At 36.1% G+C, this 16,312-nt stretch overlaps 1 protein-coding gene and 1 non-coding gene across 2 annotated transcripts; both read left to right on the plus strand.

The window, feature by feature from the left end:
• Positions 1–271: 271 nt before the first annotated feature.
• On the plus strand, positions 272–344 carry trnar-ccg (transfer RNA arginine (anticodon CCG)). The gene has a single exon. It is a non-coding gene; the product is annotated as a tRNA-Arg (tRNA).
• Positions 345–2,114: 1,770 nt separating this feature from the next.
• On the plus strand, positions 2,115–15,904 carry LOC103045659 (UPF0450 protein C17orf58 homolog). The gene is made up of 5 exons (XM_007252129.4): positions 2,115–2,249; positions 5,700–6,368; positions 9,930–10,016; positions 11,913–12,104; positions 14,497–15,904. Exons 1-5 carry the CDS (start codon positions 2,132–2,134, stop codon positions 14,682–14,684), a joined length of 1,254 nt encoding a protein of 417 aa, XP_007252191.3. The 5' UTR covers positions 2,115–2,131; the 3' UTR covers positions 14,685–15,904.
• Positions 15,905–16,312: the final 408 nt, after the last annotated feature.

Here is a 16,312-nt window from a genome sequence, read left to right on the forward strand (position 1 = left end):
GGCTGCTTTCCTCAGCGAGGGAAAAAGCAACCCCAAACGGCGGCGTTACCGTGGGAACGGTGTTGTCGCGAGAATTTATACGATCTGATATAAAACCGAAAGCTGCGAGAAATGGCGCATTTTTAATAAAAGCTGCGTTACATTATATTTAGCCGCAAATGCCTAATGATACAAATAGCGTGATGATTTGAACAAAACAACACATTCCATCGCTGGAAGTGGTGTTTCTCCATTGTTTAAAAAGCTTTGTTTCTCCTCCGAGGAGCGTGTTGACCCAGTGGCCTAATGGATAAGGCATCAGCCTCCGGAGCTGGGGATTGTGGGTTCGAGTCCCATCTGGGTCGATCGGTGTGATATCTTTTGGTTCAACAGATCATTACAGATGATCATAAATTAATTAATAAATAATAATTTCTATAGTGACGTTAGTGAAAACAAGCTGATGGGAGGGGGAAATATAATTTAGTGAGATTAAATGTAAGTTTCTAGGCTTTCTTGGCTGTCCTTAAAGTAATAATTTGCCTACAAGACATGCCTACAAATCTACCAATGTGCCTTTTGTGTCCTCATCATAAGGGTTTAAATTTCATACAAACACAGAGTAAAAATAGATTTTCCATACTGCTGCCTGGTCAGGTGTTAACTATTCTTTTAAGTTATAAAACAACACATATAGAAAGTAACCTTTAACATCACACCTTTTATAATTTTTGTTTTATTTTCAAGTCGCTGAAGATTCTAATTTGCAACTCTAATCAACCACGCTTTAATCAAATTAAATAAAAAAATTGTCCACCCTGTCATTGTCCATCCTGTCGTACAGCTTGTCATAACAGGGTGGACATGTGCACGACAAGAAATAGCAAAGTATCATGCTTGAAGACCATGATTTAGGGATGCTTCTCTGTCTTGGAAACAAGACAGTCTTGGTAGAGAATTTCAGGACATCTGTCAATGTACTAAAGCTTCATTGTAAGTGGGTCTTGCAGAAAGACAATGACCCTCAGCACACAAGTACCTTTGTCTACAAAGAAAAGATTAAAGCTCGAAACATTCACAACGTCAAAATCCATACCTTAACCCAACCAAAATGTTAAATTGTTTAATTCAGCTGCAAACCTTCAGCTTTAAAGATGTGCTGTTGGTGTGTCTCCCTGCTCTCCACAGAGAAAATGATATCACTGAGTGCAGGTCACATTTTACATGTACATATAATATATTATTTACCATCTGAAATTACGTAGCATAAAATTAAAATATATTTTGTACAAATAACAGTAAATAGAGTAAGCACAAATTAGACAATTATCTAATGTAAAATATAAGCTAATTGAATAAATCAGGAGGTGGGGACTGTGATAATGTGAGGGGTGAAAGTGATTTTAAACCTTTGACATCTTGTTAAAAATATTAATAATGCAACCAAAGGAAGACTATAAAATCTATATTAACATTAAATTAAATAAAAAAAAATTAACTGTTGTTTTTATGTCTATCAGATTGGAGGCCTATACTTAGCATTTTTATTCTAGATTTGATATTGAGCTTTTTGTTCACAAGCCATCCCTAAACACTAAAATAAACATGAAAAAAGTGTTCTAAATTACATACAATTAGATAAAATGAGCTCTTTTAATTTGCCTCTTTTGATTTAGTGCTATTTTTTATTATTTTTATTTATTTTTTATATTATTATTGTTTTTTTTTTTTTGTTAGAATGACAAAATAAAAACAGTCTGAGCATGAGACATGTACCCCCAATTCTAGCATGATGACGAAAATAAAAAAATATTATAGATGAATTTTAATAGTGTGATTCTCACCGAGCAGTGTCTTTATCTGTTAGTACATAGGTACATAGTTTCTCTGTTAGGATAGAGCTGTCCGCCAGAGGGCAGTGAATCAGTATAAATCTGCTGTACTTCTTACTTAAATAAATATATAAATATATATTAAAATAAAATCTAGGGGAGTGAGCAGCAGGGTTTGTGTCATGCTTTTATAACTGACCACATGTTTAATGTTTACGGCGTATACTGCTTAAGTGAATTTAGTGACCACCTTTCTCTCTCTGTGTAAGTGAATAATATGACACGCCCCTTACTACCAGAATTAAACCGGAGGCATAAAAATGAGCCTCAGTGTGAAAGTCCTCTCAGACCCTCAGAGCTGCTCCAGCATGGCTATTATCCTGCTCCTCTTCTCCGTCCTGCTCGCGCTCTCGGATGCTGAAGAGCACGCTGTTAACGGTGAGTCTGCACAATAATCAATCATCTGGATTTATCAATCAGCACAGAGCTGTAGTAGTTAATCATGTTTATTTAGTTATTATCTTTATAAAAGTATAATGAGAAATACAGATTTTTAAGGAACTTTTAGTGTTTAATTGGTTATTGTGAATAAAGGAACATTAAGTCAGACTGCTGTTTGTTTTAGGTGTGTTAATGTGACCTTGTGTGCTGTGGAGGGAGTTATACAGTATTTTAAACAAGAATAACTGAATCTGGACTGATCTAATAAATTTATCACTGAACTTGAACTGAACTGAATGTGTTACAATATGGTTAGGATTAAAGTAAGTTATTAATTTTAAATTATAAATTGAAGTGGAACATTTAGCAGTTACATTTTCTGACTGTATCACGTTTTTATCCAATTTTTCAATTATCAAGCTTTTCATTTCAGCCTTTCACAAAAAGATTTGCATGAAAAATGAAAAGTTGAATCTTTTCTTAATTTTCAGATTTGTCAATTTTTGTATCTTGTTCCACAAATCTGATGGTATAGTCCAACTTGCAAAATGCTTTATTTTATCAGAAAATAAAGATGTATTTTTTCTTTTTTTCTGAAATTACGATTGTGAGGGGCAGAGATGAAAAAACGAAAACTGGAAAAATGGATGAAAACTTATTTCTTGTACATTGCACTACATTTAAAAAATGTAATAATGAGTTTTTACATCCAATTTTCTATTTGTGCATTTAGCCACAAATGGTCAGAAAATTCATTTAATAAAGGTTACATTGACCCTGGTATTTTTTGGCTTGAATCAACATTGGATTTGGTGTTGATTTTGAAAAGTGAATACACGTTGATATGGCAACATTGTTTAAACATCTTACGTGCAATCTTTAATAAACCATAGCACACATTCAAGATGGTCAAAATTGTATGGAAGACGAAAAGAAAAAAAACTGTATGTCATGATGAAAAATGAACAGTTTAATTTTTATTCTCTCTCTCTCTGAATATACATCTCTGGAAAAATTAAGAGACTACTAAGTTTCTGTATCAGTTTCTCTGATTTTGCTATTCATAGGTTTATGTTTGAGTAAAACAAACATTATTGTTTTATTCTATAAACTACAGACAACATTTCTCCCAAATTCTAAATAAAAATATCGACATTTAGAGCATTTATTTGCAGGAAATGAGAAATGGCCGAAATAACAAAAAAGATACAGAGCTTTCAGATCTCAAATAATGTGGAAAAAACAAGTTCATATTTATAAAGTTTAAGAAATCACTATTTGATGGAATAACCCTGGTTTTTAATCACAGTTTTCATGCATATTGGCATGTTCTCCTCCACCAGTTTTACACACTGCTTTTGGATATCTTTATTCCACTCCTGGTGCAAAAAATCAAGCAGTTCAGCTTGGTTTGATGGTTTGTGATCATCCAGCTTCTTGATTATATTCCAGAGGTTTTCAATTTGGTAAAATCAAAGAAACTCATCATTTTTAAGTGGTCTCAGTTTTTTTCTGTACAGCAATTACTACATGAAGCTAAAACTAGAAAATCCTTAACAGTGTTGACAATAAACATATTCCACTGTAGTAAAGCTACAGAGTATAAAGAATGTTACCCACCACTATGATGGAACATTTGATCTCAAAAACACAACAGTAATACAAAGAAAACATGATTATTCCTCAGGTATGGTAAAGAATTGGTTCCAAACTAAGAAACAGTTTTTCACAATTTTTTCACCCCTCCATTTAACTATTTTTTTTATTTTATGGTGATGAAATGCAAAATGCTAATTAAAAAGGCAGAAGGTTAAGGACATTATTTTGATTTAACAATAAAATTTAATTGTTTGCACAACTATTTAACATTAAATGTTGTCTCAACGTTGAAACAACAGCAGACATTACTTCAACCATATTTCAACTACATTTCAATGTTTAAAGTCGATTTTGTCCCAGCTGGGAATGTAACAACTAGCCAGCATTATCTAAACCTGGTTAATATTATCTATAGCTATAACATCAGGTAGGTAAGTTTTAATTTAAACTATTTCAATTAAAGGAATAATTAAATTATAATTAATTTAAATTCCAAATAAAGGTTTATGTAAGTTTTCCTCTCACCCAACAAACATAGCTAGCATAATTAGCTAGCTAGCTAACCAAGGCATGTTCACTGAGAGGGGTTAATTAGCTAGTTAGCTATCTAGTTATGTAGTTAGTTAGCTAGCTAAACTAGCTTTTTTAGTCACAATAATTTAATAAAAGTAATATAACGTTAAGTATAAACACAAACTCTTATTCGTGTTTATCTAAATTGATCTTAAAAGCAGAACTAAACAAACTAAAAGTCACTGCCCTAGGCCTGTCGCGCTTACAGTTTTTCTTTTGGATTATATATATTATATTATTGCAGTCATGATACAAAATTGTGATATATTACACTTTTCATTTTAAGTGTATTTTATGCCATAAATAGATTTATGAATCTAAAAATTGTTTACCAGCTTATTCTTATTAATGGGCTCTCCTTGGTAAGCAAAAACAATGGAAAGTAATGAGATGTTCAAAATCTATTGAAGTTATATCCATATATTAAGTCATATTAACAAAAGGTCGATAATGCAATTGTTGTGAAATTTAGGTTCTGAAATAAAAAGAAATCCTCCCCATAATTTAGGTCATACAGCTTTTTAACTGAGCTGTTACCAGTTTAAGATAATGCAAGCAGTATGTAAATGTTATTTAATACTATAAAGATTATTTTTGTGTTTTTTAAGCACTGTAATCCTTGGAGAACAAAAAGGTTTACCAGTGTTTATTGAGTTTAGGGGGACACTGCAAAACATTTTGTCCTGTAATTTTACTGTAATTTTTACCAGATTTCTCCAGGAATCAATGATGCAAAATGTTTTGATTAATAATGATGCACTCTGTGTATCCAAGCTTGGAGTAAAACAAATGATATTTGGCAGATAATATTTGGTAGATATGGAAAATAAGAACAGAGCAGACTTTCCTTTGGAATCAAGCAGCAGCGATTTTTTACAAATCTCGAGATGTGACTACTGCGAGGAAGATGCTGAAACAATATATTGTCCTAATTCAGTCATTATTGAAAGAAGCTGTAGAGTCTTTATCTTCTTCTTATTATTATTTATTTATTTATTATTTTTTTTTTTTACCCAGATTTTTGCCACATAACTTGAGATATCAGTACTGTCCAAGGATGCTTTGTCTGATCAGGTGTTTGTGTACAATGTGTGGTTTAGAAGTAGCAAGTCTTTTTAATTGGTACAGTATTTATTTTATTGGCAAAAGATTGTACGGCCTTCTTGTGTGTTTATGTTTTTTTTTTTAGGAATTAGTTTGTGTCTACTTTAAATTGTTCAGCATGTAGTATCTAATTTTCTCCACTGCCTAACGTCTAACTGAATCCACCCATAGAGTTATTCTCCTTAATGGCAACTCCACCAGAGAAGATGGTCCACAGTAGTGTTTCTGACTCCAACACCACCCAAACCAGGCCTACTGGTAAAGACCCTTCCCTGCCAGTCAATGAGCTGCTGGAACAAGGTAAAAAAGCAGCAGATCCAAAGTTCATCCATGTCCTGCCTGCTGCCGGGGTTTGGCCTAAACACGTGGACCTGGCACCTCTGCCCCGGCCTGGGCCACACAACAAGAGCAAGAAAGGATCCCGGGACGACCGCCTTCCTGTGGAGCATAACAGTGAGAAGGCACGGAGCGATGACATCCAGCATGCAAACCCATCTTTTATACCGTCTAAAGTTGTCCCAGTTCTTGGGTCTGGAGTAATGAACCGTACACAGAAGGCCACACCTGAAAGCCCAGTGGTCCATTCTAACAACCCTCCACCCAGCGAATCTGACATTTACCATAATCACAACTCTAGATCCCGTAGCCGGCCGCAGCCCACCACGTCCAACTCGCGTGGAAAAGACAAAGAGAATGCCAGCAGACGTCTGGATCCTGAGGAGAACAGACCAGGAAAGTCCAGGCTGACCGGTGGCAGCAGTCTGAACATCTCTCGGCCTTTCGTCCTGCAGAATCGCCGGAGCTCCAGCCTGCTCTACCACTTCGACATCCTCAAGAAAGGTTTGAAGAGTTTATTTGTAATTGAGAATGATGCAAAAATCTGATTTATCGGCCAATACTTACTTTTTTTTTTATCTAATTGCCAATATTTCAAATCAATACTTACTTTGGTATTTATTGTATACCAAAAAAGGACCAAGCGATGCTGGCTGCTGCACTCCTACAGTTGGCCGAAACTGGCCATGCTACATTAAAATACACTGATTTGAGCTCATTTTAACTTATTTGTATTAGTTTTAAAGTTATGGAATTATACCAGGGTGTCTAGTCTCTCTGTAAGTTATGAAAGTGTAATAATGGACATCGACATCGGCCCATTAATTCCTACGTTGGTGCATCTATCTATCTATCTATCTATCTATCTATCTATCCATCCATCCATCCATCCATCCATCCATCTAGTAGATAAATGCACTGTCACAACAACTGTCAATTCAGCCATACCAGTGGTGAGGTGTTATGTGATTATAATTGAGTACAATATTCAGTTTAGTCGTTCAGTTTGCTTTATTTGACTAAAATGATTCTTTACTAGGGCTTTGCATTGGCAGGAACTTGGCGATTCAATGGGTATAGCGATACAGGGGTTACAGCTCAGTATATTGCAAGATATTGCAATAAGCAAGATATATATATTGAGATTGTTTAAGTGAAATTTTAGGAAAACTATTATGGTATAAAAACACTCTATCATATTTATAAAACTTGAGTAAAACAAAAGTTTACTTTTCATGCAGTTTGAACATTTGCATCTCATTACAGAGTACAACTCTGACCTTTAGTGTGCAGGTTTTAAACACAATATAAATGTAACTGTCTGACGTCAATCTTAACATGTAAACTAGTAAATGTTTTTTAGTACTCTATAGAGCACTATTGCGATAATCGATATTGATATTTCTTTACACCCCTACTCTAACAGTACTCATTCCAGTATCATTTAAATGTGTGTAAAATTTGAGTGTTTTAAGATTTGCTAAAATGTTTTTCAAAGAATTGTAATCAAATCGAATCATAATGAGATCAGAGATTTACACCTCTATTCATAGAGAGGAAATAAGAATGTGTGTTCCAGAAACAGAGGGAGAGAGAGAGATTGCTGAGGGTGGATAGTTATTCTAATTACTCTCTCCCTCAAGCCCCAAATTGCTGCTTAGCTCCCTCGCTTGAATGCGTCCTTTGTGCTGATGCCTCACAAGCCATAAGATTACTGAGGGAAAAAAAAAGAATGTGAAATATGCCTAAGTGAAATGGGCTCGGATACAGTGAGCGGATATCAAAAAAGATAGCCCTTCCCTGTCCCATGCTAGCAGGAATGCAGGGCCTTTGGCTTGTGTAATGACACAGCAATGACAGCTCTGGTCGGCGGCACGGCGGTGGAATGAGCTTGCTGGTTTCTCCAGTGGCACGCATGCTCGCTTCCATTCATTGCAATAAGTGTCACTTATTTAAAATACAGCCTCAATTGATTACATCTGTAATTTCTGAATGATTCAGAGGCGCTGTTCTTGACAGTCATAAACCACGCTAAACACTAAATATGAGTTAAATGATTTCCAGAGCTACGCCCCCATTGATAATGTCATTAGTCATAGACCAAAACTGAAGATTAGATGACTTTGCCAAAACTTAATCCTAGCTTAAACATAGCTAAATTATTTTCAAGTCTACGTCTGCATGATATTTCAGTTTAGTCACAGAACATTTTTTTAGGATAGATATAATCTTAATGTTTGGTTACCTAATGCTCAATCTATAATTTTTCATCATATCATCATAGCATATCATTGCTATAAGCATTATTATGTCTTATAAAAAAACCAACATGCTAGATGAGCTAACACTTGGTCAAATCATTTCCTCATAATTTTCAGACAGAAATAAAACTAATTATTTATAGAAAATGATTCCCACTTGCAATTCCTCACTTATGACATAAGCCAAAATAATGACCAACTCAAGTTGTTAGTTGATGGTGTGATTTACTACTAGTTAAATGCGAAAAGACCAAGATTAAAACTAAATTTCAATCCTAAACCTAGACAGACATAACCTAATTCAAGAATTAAAATGTGTTTAATAGTAGCTCTCCCCTAATGATGTCATTTTTCAGACAAACAAAAGCCTAATTCTGGTTTTAGATGGTTTTCAGTAGTATTTCCCCACTGATTGTGTCATGCTTTAGACAAACAAAAGCCTAATTCTTGATCAAGATGATTTCCAATAGTATATCCCCACTGATGGTTTCATTTTCCAGTAAAAAAAAGCCTAATTCTTGAATAAGATGATTTTCAACAATACATCCCCACTTGGTGATGTAATTTGGTGATAGATTACATTGGTATCGTAGCCAATGCTTACCATGTTAATACAATTTCTAGGCTAAACAGTTGGTTTTAGGCCAAGTTTTTAGACTAATATTTACCCAATTCTTTACCTGTGCTGATTTTCAGGTGTAAGTTCCCAAAAAGATAAACATTCATAGATCAAAGCTGAACCTATGACCTAGATAAATGATTTTCAGCACTAAGCTCCCACTGATGGTATAATATGATCCTAGACTAGACTGAACATATGATGACATTGCGTAACCAAAATAAAAGAAGAATATAGAATTAGTATAGAATTAAGAAATATTTCTCATTCTATACATTTTTATCAGCAAGTCATCTCTTAAGTATCATTAACAAACTACATGCTTAATGTGCTAATAATAAATGATTTCCATGTCCTACTGGTATACATGATTAAATTTAGTCCTAGATCAGATAAGCTAAATCCAATCCTATTGATTTCTAACACTATGTTTTGGTGTATTTTGTCCCATACTACATATTTTTAGACTTGAGCCAAATGATTCAGTTTTAGCTATTATCCCACAGTCTTGATTTAGTCTCAGAGTCTTAAATATGTGAACTTAACTAGGAAAAATCCAATGAAAGTAAGTGACTTTCTACCTGGCATCCATATCAGACAAACATCAGCAGGAACATTTAATGAATTACAGTTTCCTGTAACAGAACACACTTACAATGTACTTAGTAATCTGCTGTAGGTGTGGTAGCAGTAGTGGTAATGGGTAGTTTAAGCTAAATTACACCTACTTTGTATGTGTTTCTGTTGCTTCTAGATGCTTCCAAATGGAAATATAAGATAAATAATATTTTTATGAACACAATTTTATTAAACACATTGAAAGAGCAGCAATAATATTGTGAATATCATCAAACTCAAACTGCATTTTGTGTATGCAGCAACAGAGAGCTCATGTGACTTAACTAGGCTGGAGGTAGAGTGAGGCAGAGCAAGGTAGAGTGAGGTAGGGGTTCACAGTGAATGCTCATACCAAGCGCAAAACCAAATCCTGGGAAAAGCCAATAAGAAGCTTAAACTAATTTAGGATCTTAACGCAATGTCTTGCATTGGATGTTAGGATATCCAACAGCGTTATAGCAGATCACATTTTTTTTTCATAACAACTCTACTTCTATGGTTTTAGAAACCATGCTTTTCCCAATGCTTTTTCCCCAATTCCGAAATCATTCTCTCTCTCTCTTCTAGAGTCAGACTTCGCCCAGGACGCTGTGTGTCTGAGTGAATGCCGGAAAGAGAAGGATGAAACAGAGCATTTCTGCTACAGTGAATTTGGTGAGATGTTTCTCTTACTACAACAAATCAAACATCTTTTACACTACATACATGAGCACGATGTCAAATATGACTGGTTAAGTGTCCTAAACTGATTCATGGAAAAGGAATTTCCGAGAATCGCCTCATTTGAGTTGCTCTAGAAGTTTATTTGTTTATGCCTAGCCCACAGGGCTTAGATCCAACCCAGGAGTGTATAAATATTATAGCTAGTTAAGTTAAATTAGGGTTGAAAGCGCACTTCACAGTAACGGAACCTTAAATGAACCAATAGTTTTCCATAAACAACGTGAGCGAACTCAACCAATCAGGATTAACCATGCAGTCCAAGTCTCTGGATCGTAGGAAATCCTATAGCACCTCAGAGGAAGAGATGCTGCTTCAGTCACACAACATATCTGTGTTTGACAATATTCAGAGTGTTATCAGGTTAGCATTATCCAAATGATAATGTTTAATGTGTGTAATAATAATAAAAAATGTTATATATACAGCACTTTTCAGACAGTAAAACAAACAAATCACAGAAAATTCAGCAAAATAGAGCAACATCACGTGTTAAAAAACATAAAAAAAAAACAAATCAGTCTATAAACGAATAAAACGATTAAAAAAAGGCAATTTAAAGAATAAGTAAAAAACTAAACAATTATTTATTAAAAGAGATAATAAAAAATAATAAATAATAAATAAAATTAGCCAACAAACAAAAAGCATAATATTTGACACTATCAGGATAATTATTGTGTAATGTTTTTAGTTTTTATCAAGGAACAAGGTAAGATTAGCACGATTGCAACAATAGACTTATATATGCACTCAGTTAGTTACAAAAACATTAGCCTAACTTCAGCCTAAGTGCTTTTATTTTAGCTTTTTATTGAACTTGCTCTCAAAACCCTTTTATGCAGAGTGGATGACCCCAGAGCCAGATGAACTGTCACATATTAAACCCCAGGGGCCCTATTTCAGTGATATATAGATGAGCCGTCAACTGCAAACCACACAGCTTGTTTTAGGGCGTGTCAGTGTGTCTGTGCTATTGTAACAACACAAAAAATATGACCTGAACACAGCTTGTTTCCAGGCCACAAACTCTATTTAAACGCAGGCATAAGGTGTAAAAATAGACTGTTGGCGGGATGTAAAAAGCAATGAGCATCACAACATGCCACCCCACTGCACATTGAGCTCCATTGGCTACCAGCTGCTGCTCGTATCAAATTCAAAGCTCTTACAGTCGCCTACAAGGTGATGACAGAACAGCTCCTTCCTACCTGCACTCAGTCCTGAAGGCTTACGCTACCTCCGGGCCGCTGCGCTCCTCCAATGAACGTTGCCTCGCTTTACCAAACAAACATTCACACAAAACAATCCAGACTGTTCTCATACAGAGTTCCCCAATGGTGGAAGAAAACTACCTTCCACTACCAGATCAGGAGAATCTCTCGCTATCTTTAAGAGACTCCTGAAGACAGAGCTCTTCAAAGAGCACTTTCTCTCCTAACACCTCTAACTAACAAACTAACTACTTCTAACCTCATTTCCCCTCCTTCACTCCTCTATCCTATTATTTCCCCTTGACCTCTTTTAGGCCCTATATATAAGATGTTTTTACCTTCTATTACTTTTGTACTTCACTATTGTAAGTCCCTTTGGACAAAAGCGTCTGTCAAATGTAATGTAATGTAATGTAATGTAATGCTTACAATAGTAGCTTAATTTAAATAAAATTTTTTTTGGATTAAAGTTCTAGGGTCAAGCTACCATTACATTACAAAAGCTATGTTCTTTAGTGAGCCTGATGCAGACATTTAGTGTTTTCACTTCCTAAGCCTGAACAAAAGAATCCAGTTACACAGCATGAGCACTTTTTAAAACTTCTTTATTTCACAGCCATCAACGGCATTGTCCACGACATCGATATGATCCGTAGAGGCATTAAGCTGGTCACTCTACTGGTCAACAGCGATGGCTTCTACAAGATGAGCCGCCTCTACGTCACTCCGGACACGTACTTCTTCAAAGTGAACATCCTGGTGTTGGACACCTTCAAATGCACTAAGCCCTGTCCCGACTTCAAACTGGGTGAGTGGTGACGACTGTATAGAGTGAATGGTTCTACTGTTTAAAATCATTTCCCTTTTTCATTTCACTCTACAGCCTGATTAGGTGAACCTACGATGTTTTCTGGAATATGAAGTAACGACCTACATTTCCACTGAAAGACTGAATCCAGCACGACTTTTAAACTCCAAAACAGTCCAGAGGAAGCCTGTGTTTGTGGAGTCTTGTTTGTTTAGAGAGAAACCAGTCCTGAAAGCACAAAGACAGCACAAATACGGGTCCTTCAGCTAAGTAATTCATGGTAAATTATAAGGAGTAGGCTAATAAAGCGGAGATTATGCATGAACAAAGCACAATGTTGATGCTGCATAAAATTATCAGGTTCTTGTAAAAAAAATAATGTCCAGATTTCTTTAACAGATATTCATTCATCAAAATATGATTACATACAGCAATTAACTTTTAATACTGAAGTTCTTTTAAAATCAAGAACTTCTATCGTTTTACTAAAAATACAAATCTAAAAATAAAGCATGTGCTCTTACGGATAAAACATTCAAATGTAATTGTCTAAGAGTGTACTAATGCAGTGTATCATTTTTTATCAATCAAGGACTGCCAATTCAATAGATTTATTATAACAAATAAATTAATCATTTAACCTAATAAATTACTCATTTTAATACTATTTATACTGCCCTATATATAACAATATTACTTTTTACTGTAAAACTCTAAGCAAGTTACTTAAGTGATTTTAAATTCAAATATGAAGTTTGTAGAAAAAGAAAACAAATGAAAGAAATTAAGCTTGGCAGAACTTTAAGGAAATAATAACACATTTGTTAATTTACTCAGTTGTTTACCACATAATAAAGTACATGGGGCTAACATATAACATATATGTAACGTATAGCTTCTGGCTAGAGCTTTATTACAATTTATTTTGTGTACATAATGTTAAATGCTCTAAAGACCTGGCATGGCTATATTAAGGTTTTGAAGAGCAAATTAAACAACCTTTTAATGTATTTTATAACATATTTAATATTTGCATAATAAGTAATTAGAACTGTGAATTAGAACTAATGAAGTCATTCAGTTCCTGGAATCCAAGGCAGAACAACATCATTTAGTGTTACAAGCTAGCAAAAGATAATAAACTGCATAATATACACCAATGATATACAGGGGTTGGACAATGAAACTGAAACACCTGTCATTTTAGTGTGGGAGGTTTCATGGCTAAATTGGAGCAGCCTGGTGGCCAATCTTCATTAACTGTACATTGCACCAGTAAGAGCAGAGTGTGAAGGTTCAGTTAGCAGGGTAAGAGCACAGTTTTGCTCTAAATATTGCAATGCACACAACATTATGGGTGACATCAAAATAGGACAAATTGTTGGTGCACGTCTTGCTGGCGCATCTGTGACCAAGACAGCAAGTCTTTGTGATGTATCAAGAGCCATGGTATCCAGGGTAATGTCAGCATACCACCAAGAAGAACCAACCACATCCAACAGGATTAACTGTGGACGCAAGAGGAAGCTGTCTGAAAGGGATGTTCGGGTGCTAACCTGGATTGTATCCAAAAAACATAAAACCACGGCTTCCCAATCTTGGCAGAATTCAGTGTGCACCTCAACTCTCCTGTTTCCACCAGAACTGTCCGTCGGGACAATAAATTATTGTGGTCTAAATCCAGGTGTTTTAGTTTCATTGTCCAACCCTTGTACTTTTGGTCCTCCACAACCCATGCAGAGCCTGAGTTGCATTGACCACACGCTTTAGGTTAAATTCTGGCCCAAATATTTAGCTTACATCTGGGCTGAATACTGCATGTGCCCCAGCTGCTGAGAATCATATAGGAATTGGTCTAAGTCAGATGTGCCAGGTATAGTATAGAAATTGGCCAACTCTATGGTTGTCGAGTATAAACCACATTCAGCTCAATTTTGCATGCATGATGTTGAGTCTCAGCCATGGCTGGACATACAATTAATTGAAATTTTATTTAACATTCTGTATCGACAGATTAAAGGTGAAAGGTTACTTCTGACTTCTGGTTAAATGTTAGAAAAGAACAAAATATAATCTAATACCTTCAATAATTTTTCATCAGATGCTTATTGTAAAAAAAAAAAAAACCTTCTACTTATACGTTTAATGTCTAACCAGTGTGGAATGGGCTGAAAGTTTAGAATTCATACGTGAAAATAAATGAAAATGAGCTACTAAATATTCCTATATCTTTGCATCTTGCTTTTGGTACCACCAGAACATCTTTTAAAGGGTTGATGAGAGTGGGTTCCCTCAGTCTGACCTCACTCTGTCAGGTCAAAGGCAGGACCCTGACAAGAACATTCCTAATTTCTCCACATGACCAGTACAATGTGATGTTTATGTTTTCCAGGGAGCAGATACATTGTCATGGGGCAGATTTATCACCGGAGACGCCATCTTCCTTCCAACCTCCTCGCTCTTGTCGGGGGAAAACTCAAGCCAGGCGACGGCCTCTTGCGTAGCAACAACTACGTCAAACGCTACAATAAGAGGAGGCACCAGAAAGCTCAGGAGGCCACACGCTCAAGGTGCAGGTGAAGAAAACGGATGGAAAAAACAAAAACAAAAAAAACTGTAGCCACGCTACTGACCCCTGCTGCACGGGAGGACTAACTGCGGCCTTATGTAAGACTAAAAAAGAACAACCTCGTAATCATGCAGTATTATCAGAGGAGAGAGGGACGAGCAGACAAAGGCCTCTCTGTCCACTCTGTCCGAGCGTCCTAGGGTCAATCAAATCCAAGTGGGGATATTTTGCTTGCTGTACAATGCTTGCCTTTTTGCTTGTCCTCTTTCATAGATGACTCCGGGGGGAATCTGATGAATTCCATCCAGACGCAGAATATCTGATTCATGTCTGGAACATGAACCAAGAACGGGCTAAACATTTCCTTCATGACTCTTTCAGAGAAGGGCACAATGCCAAATTACATTTTGGTATGTTTATACTTACTGTAAATAGATAAGAGAGGATCGATACCGACCCTTATGAAAAAGATCTATAGCTGGGGTTCAAATTGGTTCAAATTGATTTGTAATTTGCTTTCGAAAATAATAATGCTTGTATTTAGAATACAAGCTTCAGAAATACAATCCATATAAGACATTAATCAAGTATATATAGTATAAAATATGCTTGTTCTCTCAGTGTGAAAGTTAAAGGTAGAGTTAAATCAAACAACCTCATGGGTCATCATTGGCATGTGAGCCACACTTTGACTGAGACTGACCTGTTCCCTGCATTACACTTAATTGGGAGTTACTGACTGTATTACTATAGTTTTTTTTTCATAAGGGGACTCAACCAAATATACATATGCAACCAAGTAATATGTCAATGTCAACAGGCACTGAGATGGATAAAGGAAAGCAGTTGGCAGAGGACTTATTGTTTCTTTACAAAATATACAGCGCATGACTTTACCTAAACTGCACCTACAGCTGTCATGTACACACTGTATCACTGCCCTCCACACTTTCCACTGCAGCAATGTCATGTGTCATTATAACACACTCCCCCACGTCTGTTTGTTTTCTGTTCACACCGTTTGACCGGCGACACAAGGCCAGCATTAGTGAGAGGTTTCAGTGTAGCGGTCGTTTACCCTCGCTGCCGAACCGCCACGGGACAAGCCCAGAACACAGAGGTCCCATTTAGCCCACCCCATTTTCTTAACGCTGCTTTAGTCCGGCTTCTTATCAGAATTCAGGAAATGCACTGTTACGCTCAAAAGAAAAAGAGAAAGAATAAAAGAAATGGGGGGGGGGGGGGGGGGATGGGGGTTGGAATAGGGACAAGGGGAAGTTTTTTTCTTTAAAAAGGAGGAAAGAAGGTAAATCAAAAAGCAAAAACAAACAAAAAGCTAAAATCTTTAACGCTTTGTGGTTATTTTTCCTACTGTCTCTCTTTCTGAGCTGGGGTGGAATTACTGTGTGTGACTGAGGAAAGGGAAGGCTGGTGTGTATCGGAGCATATGTGTGTATGTGTGTTTGTGTTCTAATCGGACAGTAATCTGATCCTGCGCACACCTGGTTACATGAAAGAGGGCGGTTCTGTTTAGGGTCCGGCGAGCAAAAACACCGGCCAGGACCTCAGGTTATGGTAACATAACGCCAACTATGGCGAATGTTTGCCCTCACACACACAAAGATACACACATATATAG

Source organism: Astyanax mexicanus, chromosome 5 (genome assembly GCF_023375975.1).
Source record: "Astyanax mexicanus isolate ESR-SI-001 chromosome 5, AstMex3_surface, whole genome shotgun sequence".
In the NCBI taxonomy this organism is placed as follows: Eukaryota; Metazoa; Chordata; class Actinopteri; order Characiformes; family Acestrorhamphidae; genus Astyanax; species Astyanax mexicanus.